Below are 20,346 nucleotides of genomic sequence, written 5' to 3'. Positions count from 1 at the left end.
GACTCTGCCATGTTCCTTGTTGACTTTGAGAAAGCCTATGACAGGGTGGAATGGGACTTCATCCTCACAATGCTCAAAGCCTTTGGTTTCCCTAGTGAGTTCTGTGATTATGTTCAAATCCTCCTCAAAGATGCCTCCGCCTTGATTGAAGTTAATGGGACTTTCTCTCAGCCTATTCCTCTTTCTAGATCCATTAGGCAAGGCTTCCCTCTTGCCCCTGCTCTATTTGTTATTGCCTCGGATGCCTTATTCTACTTCCTAAGAGATGACACCCTATCTCCTAGATTTCATGGCATTAAGATGTCAAATGACTCTGAATTGCTCAACAGTCAGTTTGTTGATGATACCTTGCTCTTCTTGGAGCTTTCTAGGCATAACATTGACTCCCTCAATCAAAAACTTGACACCTTTGGTAGAGCCTCTGGTCCTCGTATCTCCAACTCCAAATCTATTCTGCTTGGGTGGAAAGAGAAACCCTCGGGCTGGCTTCAACAATTTGGATACTCATGGGGAGGACCCAATAAAATAGTCAGATACCTTGGCATCCCTTTTTCTGTATCTCCCTCTCTTAAAGACATGTGGATTTGGGTCAAAGAAAAGATTGATAAAAAGCTTAACAAGTGGAACAATAAGGTTCTCTCCCTGGCTGGTAGGATTCAAGTCTGCCAAAAAATCATTTCTTCCTACATTATATACTACTCCTTTGTTTGGATGTTCAGTAACTACCAAATTTTTTAAATCCAAAAATCTATCAGACGCTTCCTTTGGTATGATGGAAAGGGTAAAAGAAAGGCCCACGCGGTCAAATGGGTCTGGTGCCACATAGACAAGAAACTTGGTGGGCTGGGTCTTAAGGATCTCAGAACGCAAGGAATTTCCCTTTCTACCAAATGGATATTTCATGCTTTGGAAGGACAAGAACCCTGGAAGATTCTTGTCAGAAATAACATACAAAATGGTGTCCCCAAGTTCGCCAAATCTTGGAAAGCCCTCCCCTTTAGTGATCTAGTAGCAGGCGGTTTCTCTGTGTCTGTCCAAGGCACTTGGGTATTTAAGTCCATCTAGAAATCTTAGGAGCATGTGCGTAAACTTATTGTCAACTCTAGCATTGACTGTAATAAAACTCTGCATGGGGAGAGATCAATATGGTGGAATCTCTACCATAACTCTAAACCCCTTGCCTTAACCCAAGGATGCTCTGCTAGGTGCTGGTATAATAAGGGCATGAAGTATCTTATGGACATCTTGGAACATGATAATCTCATTAGTTGGGAGGATCTTAGTAATGAGTATGGCCTCCCTGCCTCACATAAGAGAACCTACAATATGATTAAAAATGCATGTGCTTGTCTCAATCTTCCCACAAACACTAATGTAGATGCTCACAGATACCTCTCATTCCTATGGAAGAATGGTTCCCTCCTCTCCAAGATCAAAGCCAAGTCTATTTACAAATTGCTCAACTATGACACCTCGGTGGTCGATCATGTTAACTCCCTTTGGTATGTTGACTCTAATTCCTCTGCTTGGCAGAAAACTTTTGAGAAACTATGGAAATCTCCCATCCCCCCTAAGATCAAATGCTTCAAGTGGCAACTTATGCTGGATAGACTTCCTATTAGGAATAACTCGGTTGCTTACGACCTATGCTTTGTTTGTAGGAAGCTTGAGACTATACGACACATTTTTCTCGACTACATTTTTGCTAGAGAGGTATGGTTGATGTTTGGAATCTCCCTTACTGAACATGTATGTACTCTTGACATTATTACTAATTTCATTTGTGGGCTTAAGAAGGATGCTAACCTATTCTGGAAAATTCTCTCTTCTTTCATACTTTGGTTTATTTGGAAATTTCAAAATGAGGAAAAGTTCCAAGGCAATGATAGATCTCTTACTGGGTTTTTTAGAAAACTCACACGTTATAAAATTGTTGTGTAGATATGTTTCTTGATGAATGTTGAGAGGGAAAAGTTGTTGCGTTTCCTCAGGGACGACCATGCAATCATGTTCATTTATGAGATGAAAGATGGATATGAATGGGCTAGGATTGCAGAAAATCATACTGCTTTCGATGATGCACTAAAGAAGTTGATCAAGGAACTCAAGGATAACAGAGGTCCCTACTTTGATAAGCTCGAGATGTTTACTCAGATCCTGGATCGGAAGAAGGTGGTGTGGATGGAAGGTCGACAAGGTTGGACCATGTGGTTGGAAAATCAGGATGAGATTCTCCAATAGATGCCTAGTATGCTGCTATAACAATTAGTATAATGATACTTTCCTTCATGACTCTTTTTGGTAGATGGATGACTATATATGTTCAGTCAATTAGTCTCTCTGACTTTACTGCTTAATGGTTGAGGCTCTGCCTCCCATGGTCTTTTTTGTATAAACTCTCCATATTTTGGTCTCTTGATTTTTAATACAAAAAGAAAATATAATCTACATGCCATAACAATTGTTCGCTTGATAGATGCAATAGTATGGTTTCTTAACATGTTACCATGAACAACTACAATGTCAAAATAGCTAACATATCACTTGAACTTTATATATTTGTTATATGAATATAATGCACATATCAATTATATACCAACTTGCAACATAAGAAGATAATCCCATAGATTACTCCAACATTCTAAGTACAAAAAATAACATTCTAAAACATCTAAAAAAATGTCTAATAAAACATTATAGTGCACAGATAAAAATACAACATTGAGTTATCCAAACGTCTTTCCCAATTTCTATTGTACTAAGCAACATGATTTTCCTACTGTGTATCTCCCAAATCCTCTCAGCTGTAAAAATGAATAATTTATTATTATGTGCTATTTAGGAAGGAAACACAGTAAAAGAGGGTACTTATATTTCTAAGAAATGATGTTGAGTATGTATTCCTAATGCAAGCGTTGAAGTCTTCCATCTTGTTACCAAGATAAGCAATTAGCCACTAGCCAAGGAAAGAGGTCTTTTTCCAAGATTCTAAAGCCTTTCTTCCTCTCACACTCTTTGTTCCAAATTTGTAGATGATTCTTTATAATTTTCTATTTACATCAATCTTTGGTGCTCACGGGTTTCCTTACTCATGCTCAAATGATCTTCTTATGGCTTTCCTTCCTCTATATTTCCCTTTTCTACCTTAATGTCTTTCAAACCTCTCCTTCAATGGAAGCAAGGAAAATGCTAGCACAAGTTGTGGAATATCACTTACACCTGTCCATTGCATTTTCATTAAAAGCTTCTGAAGCCTTTCACTCAATCTATTTCGAGCTTATCCTCTTCTCGATCTAATCTCAACATGCTCATGCAGGTACAGGTCAATCAAATTTAATTGTTTTGAGGCTCGAATTCCTTCCTATGCATAGACAACATGCCTCTTTATGATGGTTGCATCTATTCTGGTTCCAAAATGGACCTTTCGTACAACGTGTTAGTGACAGGTTAGTCAATCGCAATAGTTAATTACAAAATCGGCAGTGTAAAACATGCGACTAACACACGTGTTAGTCAATCCATACTGTCATTTTGGAGCCAAAATAGATGCATCCCTTTATGACATTAGCAACAACTCCTCATTGAGTTTTTACATGTTGATCTTAGGGATGTGACAAATTCATTCAACTTGGTCTCTCCTATTGAAGGCTTCTCTCCTCATGAGTTGTTCCCTATTGCACCTTGTTGAAGGCTTCACCTCTCCACTTCTCCAAACTCCATGGATATGGATGTTGTGATTTCCTAGATAATAGTCCTAGGAAGAAGAAAGTTCTTCTAACTTGCATGTATCCAATCTCATGTCAAGATTGAAGATTTCAAACTTCTTAAAACTAATTATGAAATGTTTTAATTATTGTATATTATTATTAGCAACTTTGTTGTAACTATACATTTGAACAACTTTTGTGAACATCCACCATTGTAAGTGTGAGAGCCTTATTAACTCCTTTTATATTAAAAACACATTTACTAAGAGAAACAACATAACAAATAATTACACATCAAACACAAACTATACATAAGTTACTGGCCATCATTCAATGCCAGCTAGTCTTTCTCATGGATTTCTTACATGATGAAGAAAATAAAACCATTTGGACCTGGTTTTTTTTGTTTTCTTGAGAAGTATAAGTTATCTACGCATGGAATATACACCACTCCCAACCTTCCCTTGCTTTTCTCATCTACTAAAGATAAAATCATGGAAATATTTATTGAAGATCTTATTGACATAAACACAACACTTAATGACTTATGCAAGCCACTAATATCTTCCCTAGGCAAAGAAGTCGAAATTCTTAATTTGATTCTATATTTGATCAAGTCTTTCTTCACTATTGTGATGATATGATTCTGTCGGTGCTACATAAGTAATTTCCTTGTCTCCTCGAATAGCCAAATACAAAATCCCCACTATGTAAACTAACATAGCTGGGAAAACAATTAATCCTATGAGCACTGAAGCCACCTTGGGAAGATCATTATGAATGAGCCAACCCACAAATCCTGTGCTAAGGAAGTATATGTTTATGACTATGAGAATCAATCCTATGAGCCACGCCAAAATTGTAACCTACAGGCCAAACTTTTGGATGTTAGAATGAATCATTCCAAATTTTTATTATACTTTTGGAAATGTATTGCTACTTACTGTAATGGAGTTTTTGTGAGGTCCCATCTTTATCTTGCTGCTAGTAAACTTCAACAAAGGTATCAGAGCAAATGGTAATTCAAAAGATAAGATCATCTACATGAAAAGTACAATAATGTTAGTTCCTGAAAAACATCCAAACTTAACTATAAGCATTCAACTATGGGTATTGTTACATAAAATATACCGAGCAAATGATTATAAGTTTTCCTGCGCCAGAACTCCCACTAATGATCGCCACCACCAGGCTTGGAATGATTGCTATGCCTCGTGTTATAAGATTTCTATAAAATGGTTTCATTTTTAAGTCGAGAAAACCCTGTAGAAGCATTTCTTTCAATAATGGTTTATTGGAAATCTAAAAGTCTACAAGACTAAACCTCCCTAATGTTATAGAATACATAGAAGTATTTTATTTTCCTAATTTTTGTCAATATCATTTAAATCAACCTTCAAGATCTATCATCAACACTAAATTATCAATATTGTTTACAGATTAGTTTGCATAAAAAAAAATTGTATCAATATTTCGGATCATATTTCATTATTTATATTTAGGATGATAGAGAGTTACATGAGATAAAAGAATCCATTGGCAAGCATGAACAACACACACTAAGCAAGTCTAAGCTTTGACTTGCTTAGGTGGCTCATTATAAATTGCACTAGCTTCTCCAATAGAACCCATCCATTAGTTTGATTTTAGATGAGCCACCTAAACAAATCATCTATTAGTGTGATTTCAGATGAACCACCTAAGCAAGTCAAAACATAGAATTTGTTGTTTAAGTCAAAAGAAACGGCCACCTAAACAAATCATCTATTAGTGTGATTTCAGATGAATCACCTAAGCAAATCAAAGCGTAGAGTTTGTTGTTTAAGTCAAAAAAAATGGCCACCTAAACAATGTTTAAGTAAAAAAAAATGGCTACCTAAACAAATCATCTATTAGTGTGATTTGAGATGAACCACTTGAGCAAGTCAAAATGTAGAATTTGTTGTTTAAGGATCGTTGAGAGCTTCGTCAAACAAATTTATATCTTTTAGTAACTTTCAATCATCCTGATAAAAGATGATAAAATGTGATCCGAAATATCGATATAAAATTTTTACACAATCTAATTCAAAAATTTCATTGATTAATATCATAAATTGTAGAAATCTGATGTCTCTTAATCACTTATAAATTGTTTTTACCTGCATCACATACTGAGCTGCGTATGTTCCTGTGATTGTTGAACTTTGCCCCGATGCCAGCAACGCCACTGCAAATATTTTAGAACTCCAATTTCCTATTGCATTCTGAAATGTGAAAGAAAAGATTGACAAAGGATTTAATCGAGGTCATGGTGGGTTTTGCTTACTATTCTGTTTAGAATCTTTAAAGCCAAAGTCCAAGTAAAGGAAATGATTTTTTTCTCCCATATTTTACAAATTTGTATGTTGAACATTTTGATGTAGGTAATCGAATCAGGCTTACACTCAAGAGAAAAGAAGCGTTATGGAGGTCCATGTTCCCACATTTCTCTGCATCTTCACCAGATAAATTGGGCATCGTACAAACAGCTCCAGTCACAGAAACCACCGCCACATTGATCAGAAATGCCACACACAGAGCAAACGCACTCTCTATAAAGAAATATCTGCAAGCTGTCTGTCATTAACAATCACCAAAACAGAACCAGCTGATTAATTAGGTGGTCGCAGGTCTGTTTTGTTGTTTAAACAGTATCTTTATAGTTTTGATGGTTTATTTATACTAATAGATAGGTCCGTTTTTTTTTTTTTTTTTCTTTTCTAGACCTTCTTCATTTTATGGAAGGTCAAGAGTCACAGCTTAGAATTCCATTTCAGATGTTCTTATTGGGAATTGAACTTGGGTTTCCACAGTGAGAATTTATGTTACCAGAAATGAGAAACAAGAAACGCAACCATAAAGGCAATGAGAAACAGAAGTTTAAAAGGTTGCGTATAAGAAACCAGGTTGGACTTTATTGACATTTATAAACTAATGTAAACTCCACCTCTAAGTTGAGGAAAAGATAAAAATATCTGTGTTTTTATTTAAATTTTAACTCAACTGTTAGAAAAACAAAAATCACTGCTGAAACGGCCGTCGGCAACGGAAACCGTTTCTGCTGTCTAAACACGAAAGGGAAGTCTCCCGTCACGTTTCTGGTAACTAGGGTGAGAACCCAGTGTTTTAACCAGTTAAACTCAACCCTTGGACAATAAATAGAAATCATCTAAAATTGTACAAATATATAAATCCCTTTATCTAAAATTACTCTAATAGATAAATTCTATTGAAAAATAAATCTGTTCATGAACATAGTTTAAACTTACACATCATAAACCTCAATAAATAAATTCAACTTACATCAGTTCCGGAAACAGAGGCAGGAATTTTCCTTGAAAGGACCAATGCTGAATGGAGAAATAAGTTGTGCCTGGGCATCAAATAGACTACATATTCAGTTGGGGATTACAAGAAATTGTCATACTTAGTTAACATTAGATTTCAAAATCATATGATAGATTTATAAGAGCTTTTGAAGAAAATTCTATATATTTAGATTTCAACAACTTAGATCGCTCATACCACATATTGATCCTTCATAAAACAAAGAGATAAACTTTATCTCATAGAATTTAGATATACTCCAGAAACTCTTACAAATCACTTTTAAGGCTCTTAAGAACTTAACAAGGGAAAAAATCACTGTAAAGTGTAACTTACGGCATAACCAGGGCACCAAACAGAGAAATTGCAAGACCAGTTGCTCCATTTCCTTTTAACTGAGGAACAAACATCCCTTTCAAGACCTCTGTGGACTTGGGCTTAACATGTCCAAGTTCCGCAAAGAAGCAGCCGGCCATGGTAAATACTAAAAAGGTTATTACTAACTCCAATTTCCTTATCTGTAACAGCAAAATTTTGTAAACTGAGGTGTTATTCAAAATATCATTGAAGAGGGATCTATAAGCTCAGCCTGGCAACTAGGAAGAAAAAGATAAAATACTGTTCTTTCCTGTATATCATATATGTTAGAAATTAAAAATGAGTACCCCATATTTCTGCAGGCCAAGGAGGAGGAGAGTACTGAATCCTGTTAGGAGGACCCCAACCCATACAGGTATATGAAACAGCATATCCAATGCAAAAGCAGTTCCAATAACTGATATGGTGCAAACAAACAGAGTCATTAGTTACTGTTAACTAATATGGTGCAAGCAAACACAGAGCAAACACAGAGTTTAGTTATTGAAGTGGTGAATTATGAAAAGAAAAAAGAAGCTATTAAGGTGCGCAAATGATCAAAATAAGTGAGTTGACCTGTAATAATATAAGAGGAACTCTTAAGGCCACTCCAATAAGATAATAAGAAACAGAAAATGAAATTTTGTCCACAGAGAAAGAATCAGAGGCAGAATCTACAACATAACAAAAAAACTGTAGAAACTTCAAATGCCAGAGCTGAGGGGATCAGCTGTGGTAATGTTATGTTTAGAATTGTTTAGGTAGCTCATCTAATATCATATTAATTTCTCGAATAAGACTCACTGATTAGTGTATTTTCAGATAAATCATCTAAACAAGTCAAAATTTAGAAAATACTGTCTGATGTCTGATGTCTGATGGGTGCAGGTGGTTTTAATTTTATTCTTAATGACTCTTCCAAAATAGATACAGAATATCGATGTCTGTTGCAATTACAGCCACTTGTGCCACACCTTCAGGAATGTCTGATGCAATTACAGCTACTTCTGCCAGCAGCCATAGTATGTAATTTATCTTTCTAGGGTACTCTGTTCTGCAATGTTCTGCAAGGTGCTTGCCTGCAAAATTAGCAGGGAAATTAACTTCTGACTTAATTATTGGCTATAATTAGTGGGTTTTTACCCAAGTATTCTGAAACAACTTACCTGTGGCGACTCCCAAATTAGCTGCTCGAGACTGAATAATCAAGGCAAAAATGCAGGCAAGGAGAATGACCCAAAGAAGCTACAAAATAGCAAACAACTTAATTTATCATTAGAGATCTTCTTATTTCTGTTTTGAGTTATAAAACAAAATCTCAGAATGAATAGGGAAATCTGTGAATTAAAATATTACATACCTCATACTTGTATTTTGCACCTGCCTCTAAGTCTGATTCCACTGAAAGATGCAAGAAGCCATTGAGAAGTTATGGACATTTAGAATCATGGAATTTCCACAGTTCATCATGTTAACTTTTTTTATTTTTGGTTTAACTGTGTGTGATACTTTTCATCATCAACTTTTCAGATCATATTACATGATCCATTAAGATAAAAGAAACAGTTAGAAAACATGAATCATGTAGCATGATCTGAAATGTTGATGATGAAAAATATTACAAACAGTATAAACTAAAAATGAAAAAAAGTTAAACTAAAAATGAAAAAAGTTAAATTATAGACATAATAACATATGCCCAAGCAAAGAAATAAAACTACTTACAGTTGGCAGGATCCAAGTAGGCTATGGAAACAAGAAAGCCTGGCCCAAAATAAGCTATAAACTTCTTCCACTTGCTTTTCTGTGATGTAGTTCAAGTCATATTAGATGACAGAACAATAAACACTAGATTGCTTTGAATGCACTTACAAGAATATGAATATGATGTCACTCAAATATAAAAGCCAAAAGCATGTAATGCAGACTTTAAAATCTCTTTGCTACAACAGCTTTACAGAGTGAAGAAATGGTGCTCTGAAGAACAATTCAAAAATATCTCTGTAAAGAAATGGTGCTCTGAAGAACAATTCAATAATATCCGAAGTTAAATATTTCAGTCAAGTCAATGAAGTTTGCAGACCTCGTCAGCAGAGCCTACAACCTGATACTTCTCAACCTCATCGGTGGAAGTACCATGGGCTATCTCCAAATGCCCATTGGGCCTCTCAACGCCTTCCTCAGCCATTCAGGAGATTCACCACAGAATCTAAGTAACCCAACTTCTCTGCAATTCTTCAATAAGATCGATGTTGCATTGTACTTATACCAAAAAACAAATCTTTAAATCATTTAAAAAAGAAACTAGAAAAAATCAAAGCATCTTTAATTTGTATTATAGAACAAGGTTTAACGTTAATTTTTCCATACTAATCACGGTTTCATTTTCACTAGCCCTTGGGCATATTTATTTTATGTAGTATCAAATTTGTTTGACACTACTTTAAATTTTCTTTACAAACCAATAATTATAGACACAACACTAATAATATAAAAACAACATACAAAATGGGAAATAGATAAAAATCATAGAGTTAACTATCTAGAAAAGGCATACTTAGGTGACTTAAAACCATAAAGCTCTAAAGTGCCCTAAACACATGTGCCACCATTAGAAATTTGAAAAGAGAGTTGGCCTGAGAGTTAGGGAACTAGGCTTGAGAATCAATCACAGCCTAGCAGGAGTGGGTAACTGGTAATAGAAGGCTAGGTGGGAGGGAATATTATTGAGCATGCACATTGAAAACTGAGATATTGTGGAGTTTTGCAATAATAGTTTCGCAATAATAGTTTGTGCAACAATTATGTACAATTAGTTGCTAAAGTAGATTATCTTCCTTACCTTTCTTTCTTCTTTAGTCTTTGAAAGGGGATTAGGAGACATCAAAGTGCTTCTTGGAAACCTTGAGCTAGAAGGAATGTTAAGGCTCCCTTTTACATCTTTCTATTTTTCCCTAGCTAGAGATGGTTTTATAGAGAGAAATCAAGATTACTACCACAAGGCAAATAGTTCCCTTCAACCTCCAGTAACTTCCATCTCCTCCATTAAGGGGTTAACAACTAGAGAAGCCAAAATTTCATTAGAGAAAATCATGCCCATTCAAGGGTAGTCAAGCACATCAATGTTTTCTATCTTAAGGTTGTCCATGTTATTATTCTCTAAGAAAACCATCTCATCATTAATTGGAGGAGTACGAATCCATTTTCCCCCTCTTTTCAAATAATTTATAACCACCTAGTAGCCTACCAAGCAACAAAAAGTAGCTAGACTTGTTGCACTTATTTAAATGTAGCAACTTTTTAGGCTCCAAAATGCCTGTAAGAGTAAGAGATACAATTGAAAAAAAACTTCCCTTATCCTCCCTTGTCAGCAAATGTGATTACACAAATACTATTCACATAGAGAAAACTCAAGAAAAGGGGATCTATACACAAATCCACCTCATGAAAAGGAGGAGAACCGTCCCTAATATTAGAATGAACCTTCTCTAACCTGCTTGACACATGTATCTTGCCACTAGTAGGATAGAAAATAACAACAAAAGAAGGAGCCTCACACCTTTTAAAACCCACTACACTAAAAGGATTGTTCATGTGCCTAGTGAAAACTATAGCATAATGAAAAAACACATCTACCATGCATGCCACTATAAAGGAAAGGAGAGACCCTCAATTCAAAGTTTGTTGCAACATAAAGTGTATAAAAATAGTCAACATAAAAGATAAGAGATATAAAGAAGAGACACATTTATTCCTAATGGCATCAATGGATAATGGGGGCACGAAGCTAGAAGCTATAACCTCATTAAATGAGCATTAAGATGAGAATTGAACTAGAGGTCAATCAATATTTTTACCCTCCTCATCCAAAGATCCACTTCATTTTTCTTTATCCTCTTTATCTACTCGAATCATCTTTGAAGTTAGGCCAAGAAGGATTTCCTCTCACTTGCTTACAATAACTTTTCTTACTTGCCCACTCCATTACTAAATAGATTTTTTTATGTTTTATTTTATTAATAAAATATATTATTGGATATTTAATTTCTACTTCTCATAATAATTTAAATGGGAAAATGTAAATATAAACAACCATATTTAGTCTTATGATCAAAGAATGTTCTTGAAATAATGTAGACACCAAATTTGATATGCCTTATGTTACATCCAAAAACTTAATTAATATTAGGCATTCAAACTCCTAATATGATGTAAAATAGCGTAGAAACCTAATGATTTTTTTTCCATATTAACCAAGACCATTTTCCTAAAATATTAGATGTTATAATTCTAATTTGGTTTTGGTATCCAATTCTAGTTTAAGATTTTTCTTGTGTTGTTTGAAACCATTGGCCTAAATATTTAATTGTTATGATTCTAATGCTTTTGATTTCTAATTTTGAATTGTATAGAAAATGATATGTTTATATGTATGGCTAACCATATACTATTTTTCATCTAGTTATGTTCAAGGAACATTAACTTGTCTTGCATGTGCAAAGGTGCGAGGTGATACAAACTTTATGCTTCTATTGATAAGGAAGGTCCTAATACTCAATTAAGTCTACATCATTTTTAAGTGAGTAGTATGTTAAGTTTCAAACTTTTCAAATGGCACATGTTTATCATATATGTATTAGTGTTTGTTCATAATGATCATGTCTAGTTGTTAGGTCTAAGAAGTTCTATTATCGTGTGCACCCCATACCTTAGAGGTTCTATTGGACATACATAATAGAAATTATAATTAATTCATAATTATCCAACTGATACGATCTAACTAATATTTAGTATGGCTAATGGATAGAGCTAAATGTAGTTTAAATTGTAAGACTAAGTCTTGCACTCACCATTAGCCTTAAATGATGTTCAAATAAAATGAATTTCTTAATGATATGTTATTAACATTAACAATTTAGTTAAGTGATAAAATCATAAATTAATAGTATTTGAAGGGGGACAATAGATAATCATATTTCATTCTTTAAGGGCATGGGTAGTGAACCGGGAGAAGAGAGCTAGGCTATTAGGAGTGATTTACTTAAGTAAAAAAGGGTGCAAATAGAGAAGGAATAGAGGAAATAGAGAGCAAGGAAGTGGGTACTCTATAATCACTCGAAGAAATTAAGGGTAGCAAGCAATAAACATGTAATAAATACTTGTGTTTGGAAGTTTATGTATCCAATGCAAGGTTGTATTTAGAATATTTAACAGATTCCATCAGCAAAATTCATTAGTTAAATCAAATAAGAATTTAAATATAGTGCTATACCCTAGGAAATGCACTATTTATCTATTAGTCTACCTATAATCTAGCTTCGTCATGAGAAATACTAGACTCTAGTTGACCATATACAATAACAATAAATGAAGAAGTTGAAAATTCCTAATTTTACTCCCCTTCCCCCTTGTATAATATTAATTTTTTGTATTTTTCTTGTTTTCTATATTATTTTTTATCATTAAGGAAACTCAACTAATTCTATGCGCAAAATTATGCTTTGACTATTTAATGTATACAATATTTGGTAATGTGCTTGCATTAGATCACACGTGTTATAGTTTTGATAAAACACTTGTATAAAATGCAACAAAATGGAAAGATCTAAAGTATATTTGATTAATCTCAAGATTTTTGTTCATCTAAGAGTTATAGTCTTCCCAACTTACATAGGTAAGAATGGATGATTTTGTTGGGGAAAGGCAATGTGTAAATATAATCCTTATGATATACACAATGATTACATTGTTACAAGTACGGTTGTCGTTGCACCAAAAGATCGACCTATTAATGCCTGATACAACCACTAGACTTATAGAATCCACGGGAAGCGATTAAGCCATGTCACAAACCCGAGCGATGCGTTGCACAACACAAGGAGACCAAGGGTGCACACCTTGCAACAATCACCCCCCAATGCAAGTGAGGAGGTTTGAACTTGTGACCAAGCTCTAATACCACTTGTTACAAGTACGGTTTCTGTTGCACCAAAAGATCGACCTATTAATGCTGATACAAACACTAGACTTATAGAATCCACAAGAGGTGGTTAAGCCATGTCACAGACCCGAGCATTGTGCTGCACAGTACAAGGAGACCAAGGGCTCACACCTTGCAACATACATGAGTTAGTTATAAAATTGTGACTAAGTGAATAAAGTTAATGGCCATGAAAATTATTTCTTTTATAGTTTTGTATTGGTATATGTATGTCTGATTTGTTGGAAGACAACTCATGTGAGCTTAATATATTATTTGTTTGTTGACAGTCTTACTTCTAAATCTATTAGAACATGCGCATTGGGAGTATTAAAGACATGAGATTTTCACACTCCATCAACATTTCAAATCACACCCCGTGATCTATCATCGGAATATAGATAAAAACCAAGAAAAAAGAAATGAGATTGTAATTCACAGATCAACCTTCCTAAAAAAAGAAAGGAAGAAAGATTACACATGATGAAACAAGATTTTAATTGAAATACATTCTAAACTCTTAGGACAAGTCCCAGGCAGTTGCTTAGCTTATTTTAGTAGCAATTTGTGGAACTAGTGACCCCATGATTATTAAATTTTATTGCTTGTTTTTAAGCAGACATCTTAAATAGCATATTTAAATAGAGTTATTAATAATAATTTTTGTAGATAAAATTTAGAGAAAAAATGAGAAAAAATTTGAATCTATCCTCTTCACGTAATTAAAAATTTGAATGAGAACACTAGCTCAAATTTAAATAGAAGTTAAATATAAACAACCACATGAAATCATAAGATTAGAATATTATTTATTTTAATTAGAAATTGAGATAAGAACTATGATAAGCATGCAGTTTTGACTATAATTTCTATTGTCCCCCCTTGTGAACGATTGTCATTTGAGGTGATGTCATGATAATGTTTGACTTTGTTTTAAAGAAATAATATATTAATTAAATAAAGATTAATTATGTTTATTAATATCAGGAAATATGTGGCATGCAAATGGGTTAAACGGAATATATTCTCTTTTTCAATCCATTAGGGTTAGTCGCATATTCCGTACTGTACTATTCCGTCCAGTCCGTATTTTGTACTATTCCGTCCGTTGAAATGTTCATGGTCACAAATGCCGGGACAATTTAAACTAAACAAATGCATTGAATTTATTTATGGATGTGCTAAAAATATTTTAGTTCACATCCTCTGAATAAGGGAGTAATATATGACCAATACTTATTCAAGTGGTAAGTTTTCTATTAATATAAGAATTAAAAAACGGTCAAAATTAATGTGACATGATCAAATCTTATCAACCTCCAACTACTCTAGTTTTAGGTGGGAGTGAAGAATATGCATGAAGAATGGGCATTACTTTTTTTTTTGAATGGTTCAATTTTTATTTCAATTGTTTGTGTTTTGAAATGTATCTTTTTTGGAGGAAACTTTCTTTTTGCTAATCTTGGATCAATGTAGAAATGTTGTCGTTCAATTGCTACTAGATAGCATTTGCTAAGTTTTCCTAGCATTTAATGGCATTAGATTTCCACAATCCATTATGTTGATAATTTGTTGTTTCTAGTTTTGATTGTGTGAGAGTTTTTGCATGAACGTTTCGGATCACGCTTCGTGATACTAGCATTTCCTAAGTTTTCCGTTTTTGGAAAGGCATTTTTAGGGTAATGTTTAGTGAAATGTCCATACTCAACTTATCTTCAAAATTGAAAAGGGATATTATCATAGTCTAAGTTTGTATCCAACAACAATTATTCTTCTTAAGGAAGATGGAGTTTGGAAGAACCTTGTTAATGTTCATTTCGATGTAATTTTTCACAAATGTTGTGCAAAGATGAATCTTCATATCACCAAATGGGTGCTTGTAAATGGTGGTGTCAAATCCCTACAAGATGGAATCACACCAAAATTGTAGAGGAAGTTAAAAAGGGCAAGTTTGCATAGGAATCATGCGGAAACAGAGTATTAGAGTCACATCCCATAATTTTTATCTATTAATCTTTAGAACTAATAATCATGATTGATTGAGATTTCTATGAATGATCTAGTTTTATCAAATCGAGCATTAGATATCTATATCATGATTTAATGCAAAATCCAAGTATGGTTCCATTTTGGCTAGCATTATTTCGTTTTCGTAAGGAAAAATTGACTTTTATTTGTAATATTATATATGATTAACCATTTTCTATTGGCTTGAGGTGGATGTAAGATGGTTATAGTAACCTTCACAATTTTTAGAGGGAGAACTGTTGGATTTGGTTGATCATTGCTGGTGCTAGGATATGTTGTTGTCATTGATGTCAACATATTCCTATGGTTTATTCTAGTGAGTTTGGGAAGAGTTTTTGATCCAGTTTTGTAGTTTGGTGTTGTTGATTACTGTTTTGCAGAATCCGGTATTTCCTCTGGTATATTTCGGTGTGATCAGATCTTGTGCTAAGACTTTGGGGTATTGTTTGGGATGATCTTATGAATCTTCATTTCAGATGGTTTGTGATTTGGTGCTCCACAAGTTATCTTTCTTTGTGACAGTTGTTGTTTGGTTGTAGCTTTGAGATGTTGACCGATGAAGATTTGAAAAGAGGTGTTGGAGCAAATGTTCTAGATGATTCTAATGTGCTTGTTGGTGTTTCCTAGTCATGTCCTATTTTTTTAGCAATCCACAATGATCATTGTGCGATTTTTTGGTGATTTCTATGAACCGGTGATGATTTTTGTGTTATGCGATATTTCTGGTGGTGTAGCGTGTTGCAGTTGATCTTGGTGGGATTTCCGGTGGATGTAATCATTTGGGAATTTGAATTAGGTCCATGCTATGCAATGTAAATCACAATATTGGTCCGACGGTCGATCTTTGTATTGTGTGATGTAATTTTTGTAATTGTGAGTTGACGGTTGAGGGTTTAGCCGACCTTATTACCAAGGTTGATGATTTGTATATGTAGACGTATAAATCTGACCACCTTCTTAAATAAATATTTAATATTTATTTAAACCACATCCCCTTATTAATTAAATTTTATTTAATTAATTTCTTTATTTTCATCTATTTGATTAAATGAATTATTCAATTTATTTAATTAAATTCATCTAACCCCTATCTAGCTTTTAATTAAATAAATCACTTTATTTAATTAAATTCCCCTTTCTTCCTTTTAATTAAATTTACATTTAATTAAATTTATCCTTGCATATAAATAAATCAAATTTATTTATAACCCCCCCCACTTGCATTTATACAAGTTGCATCTATTTTAGTTGGAATAAAACTTTTTATTTTAATTAAAATTCTGTTTCTCCCACTTGCCCTTTCCTACATTTCTCACTTGCCTCCTAATCATTCTTCTAGAACCCATCTAATCCTAATCAATTAGCCTTAACTCATCCAATCATGTCATTTCCCTAAGTTTGAGGAGGTCACTTCTCAATTTGGGAAGAAAGTCTTCTAAATGCAATAAAGACTTTATTTCTTCAACAAGTTAACTTGTTGAGTTCCCCAAATTTGGAAGGACTCTTACAAATTTGTCCCCCAAAGTCCTATTAACCATTAATGGTCAATCCAATCCTCCCTCATGGTTAGAGACTTTCCCTCTAACTTAACCCTCATCTAACTCAAGGGTCTCATCAAGCACTCATGGCCTTGACCCTAGTTGTCCTATCTAACCCTTGCACAAGAGTTTACCTTTTGGGTAAAAGCTTTATCCAATGGATGACCCTAACCTAACCTTCACCCAACCTCCTAAGGTAACCACCATGTCTCCTTAGGCATTTAATGTCTCTTGCATCTCCTCTCAAGCCACCTCTTGTTGACAATTGTCACCATTTCATTGGTGAAAATTGTAAACATGGATTGAGTAACTTTCAATCCTAGCCATTGTTAAGATTATTGAATCTTAACCATCAATTTTCCTATTTCCTCTATAAATAGAGCTCACATTCTTCCTTCTCCATGTCCAAGTTTCATGCATCTACATTATAGTCTATAGCATTTTAGCATTAAGAAGCATTGCATTTCATAACATATCCATGCTAGTATATCATGTTAGGATAGTTTGTCAATATCTTTACCATATCACTATCTTCATTTTTGCTTAATATCATGATTTTGAACATATCATATAGATCTTAGTGTAGACACCTAAAATTTGCACAATGAATGAAGTGAATTTTATTCATTTAATTATCCCTAATTCTTCCAATTAATTAAATTAAGATTTAATTAATATCCCTATTCTTCTAATTAGCCTATTAATCAAATTAAAGATTTGGTTAAATCCATTTCCTCTAGCCTAACCTATTAATTAAACTAAGGTTTGATTAAGTACCCATAGCCATTTAATTGAATAAATCTTATTTATTTAATTAAAATCCCCTTTTCCCCTTTTTGATTAAATTCACATTTAATTAAAATCTCTTTTGCATTTAAATAAATTAAAATTTATTTTAAAATCCCCCCACTTGCAAAATCCTACAAATGCAAGTTGCATCCCCTTTTTGGCTAAAATTAAATCATTTTAATTTACCAAAATTACCTATTTTCCCTCACCCACTTGCAAAATCCTACATTCCCCTAATCATTCTTCTAAAAGCCTTCTAATCTTATCCTAATCATGTCCCATCCCTAAAATTGGGGGTCACTTCTCCAAATTTGGGGAAAGTCTTCAAAATGTGTTGAAGACTCTACCTTATTCAACAAGCTAACTTGTTGAGTTCCCCAAATTCGTAAGAGCCTTACAAATTAGCCCAAAAAGTCTTCTAAGGCATTTAATGCCTCTTACAAGCCCACACCCCTTAGCCATGATGGTTGTCCCTTTAACCATTTTCCCATGTTGCACAAGAGTTTACCTCTTGGGTAATAGCATGCCTCCCTGGTTAATGACATTATCCAATGATGTCACCCCTTGAGGTTATCCCTAATGCTTTCTTAGCATCCTCTCAAGGTGACATTTGACAAATTGAGATTGGATTAAATTCCTCCCATGGATTGATAACTTTCAATCCTAGCCCTTGTTAAAATTGCTCAATCTTGGCCATCTATTTCTCTATTTTCTCTATAAATAGAGCCCATTTCTTCAATCAATGATCCATCTTCATTTGCATCCAATCTATAGCTAAATTGTTTTGTGCGGGTTACTTAGGAGCTCCATTGTCTTCTCTTAGCATTTTTAGATCATATTAGTTGCATTATAGCATAGATTTCATCATGTTTTAGTATATCATGCTAGTTTCTTTCCATGCTAGACCAATATCATCTTCACAACATTCTTATGCTAGCTTAATCTCATACTAATCTTCTCATTTTGGTAACATATCTAGTTTCATATCCATTTAGCATATCACTAAGATCTTAGTTTCATTCCATATAGATCTTAGAATCATACATATCTCTCGTTCTTTAGGTAGTCATCCTAGAGATGAAGTTCTCTTCCAAGCTAAGAGCCACCTTGATTTGAAGGATCCTTGGAGATAGAGAACAATGAGACACTTTTAGAGTTTTTGGCTGATTAATATGTTTTGCTCATTTGAATCCTCAAACATAATGTTTCATTGGTGTGTTTGTGTTGTTTGTGTCTCTTTTGTAGGTACCACAATCTGACCATACACTTAGAATGCATTCGTGCATATAGAACACAATATCACTCATTCCTAGAGTTGTCATTCCTAAGTCATTTTCTCAATGATCTGAGAGAAAAACATTGACTCTAGGGATCCTATGAGATAGAGAATAATGGGACACACCTTGGGAAGTTAAACTAGTTTAAACCTAGTTAATCTTTGCACTCAAGAGTCTCATTGGTATGTTGGCCATTTTGATCTTAATCTTGATATTTTGATCACCACATAATATTTTGATCACCACATAATCTTGCATACATTTTTGGTGCCCATCGTGGGGCATGTCCCCAAAAATAACATCATTTTTCATGTAGGTTGAAGACAACAATCGCGTCAGAACATCAAAATACTATATCTAAGACCTTCTGTAGCGCATCTACAGTCTACTTTAGCGCATTCATTGCATTGTTTAATGCATAGGAACCATCCCTTAGTGTGTTTGATCTTCTTTGTAGCGCATATCCATCTCTAATATCTTAACATGTAGGTGTACCAGATTAGCGCATCCAGGCCTCAGAGTAGTGCATAGACTTCATCTTTTAACACTTTGGCATCATTTTCTAGCGCATCAATCCCATATTTTAGCGCATAGACTAGGCAGAAAGAAAAAAATTGTAACAGTATCATAATTTAGGCTTGTGAAGCCCACCATTAGGATTTGATTTTTGCTAACTGACTATGTGCAGGTTCTAACAAGTTTTGTGTAGGAACAAAAGGAATTAGTTTAGTTTTCTTTGCTTTCTTTCAAAGTTAGTAAAAAGAACTCATCTTTTCCTTTTCTTACAAAAAGCTTAAAATGAATCTCATGATTTCTTTTGGATGCATAAAATGAACTTCATTTTTTTCTTTTGGTGGTTAAAACAAGACTCATCTTTCTTTCTTGCACGAGTAAAAGGAACAAAAAAACTCAAATCTTTCTTTTATGCAAGTTAGGAATCACATTCCTTTGGGCTCTAAAAAGAACAAAACAAACTTTCCAATTTTTGCAAAGAGTTAAAATTGAACATCACTTTCCTTTGGTGCTCATTAAAACAAACCTCACCTTTATTTTGGAAGCTTAAAAAGAACCTTCACTTTACCATTTCAAATCTTTCAAACTTGAGAGCATTGTTGTTTAAATTGGCGATTCATTTTGTTGACAAGGGTTTACTTTCAAAAGTTCAAAATTTTACTACCTTTACACATTGCTATCTTGGGTTAAAAAGAACCACATGTCTTTTGGAGCAACATCTCCAAGATAGCTTTATAGAAAACAACTGGGATATTGGCTAAAAAGAAAGTGTGTATTCTGTGTTTCGAAGGTGTTAGGTATATGCTCTC

At 34.0% G+C, this 20,346-nt stretch overlaps 1 protein-coding gene across 1 annotated transcript; it reads right to left on the bottom strand.

Annotated features, from left to right (window-relative positions):
• Positions 1 to 4,309: 4,309 nt before the first annotated feature.
• Positions 4,310 to 9,600, bottom strand: LOC131044909 (metal transporter Nramp7.2-like). Its single transcript, XM_059210975.1, has 14 exons — positions 9,496 to 9,600; positions 9,138 to 9,216; positions 8,773 to 8,813; positions 8,579 to 8,657; positions 8,387 to 8,491; positions 7,721 to 7,830; positions 7,392 to 7,573; positions 7,032 to 7,101; positions 6,132 to 6,305; positions 5,849 to 5,953; positions 4,839 to 4,970; positions 4,786 to 4,797; positions 4,652 to 4,747; positions 4,310 to 4,573 (listed from the first exon to the last, which is right to left on the bottom strand). The coding sequence occupies exons 1-14, from the start codon at positions 9,598 to 9,600 to the stop codon at positions 4,310 to 4,312; spliced, it is 1,554 nt and encodes a 517-aa protein (XP_059066958.1).
• Positions 9,601 to 20,346: the final 10,746 nt, after the last annotated feature.

This window comes from Cryptomeria japonica, chromosome 1 (assembly GCF_030272615.1).
Source record: "Cryptomeria japonica chromosome 1, Sugi_1.0, whole genome shotgun sequence".
Lineage (NCBI taxonomy): Eukaryota > Viridiplantae > Streptophyta > Pinopsida > Cupressales > Cupressaceae > Cryptomeria > Cryptomeria japonica.
Note: the sequence above shows the minus strand (reverse complement) of the source record. Positions and strands in the feature narration are given on the sequence as shown.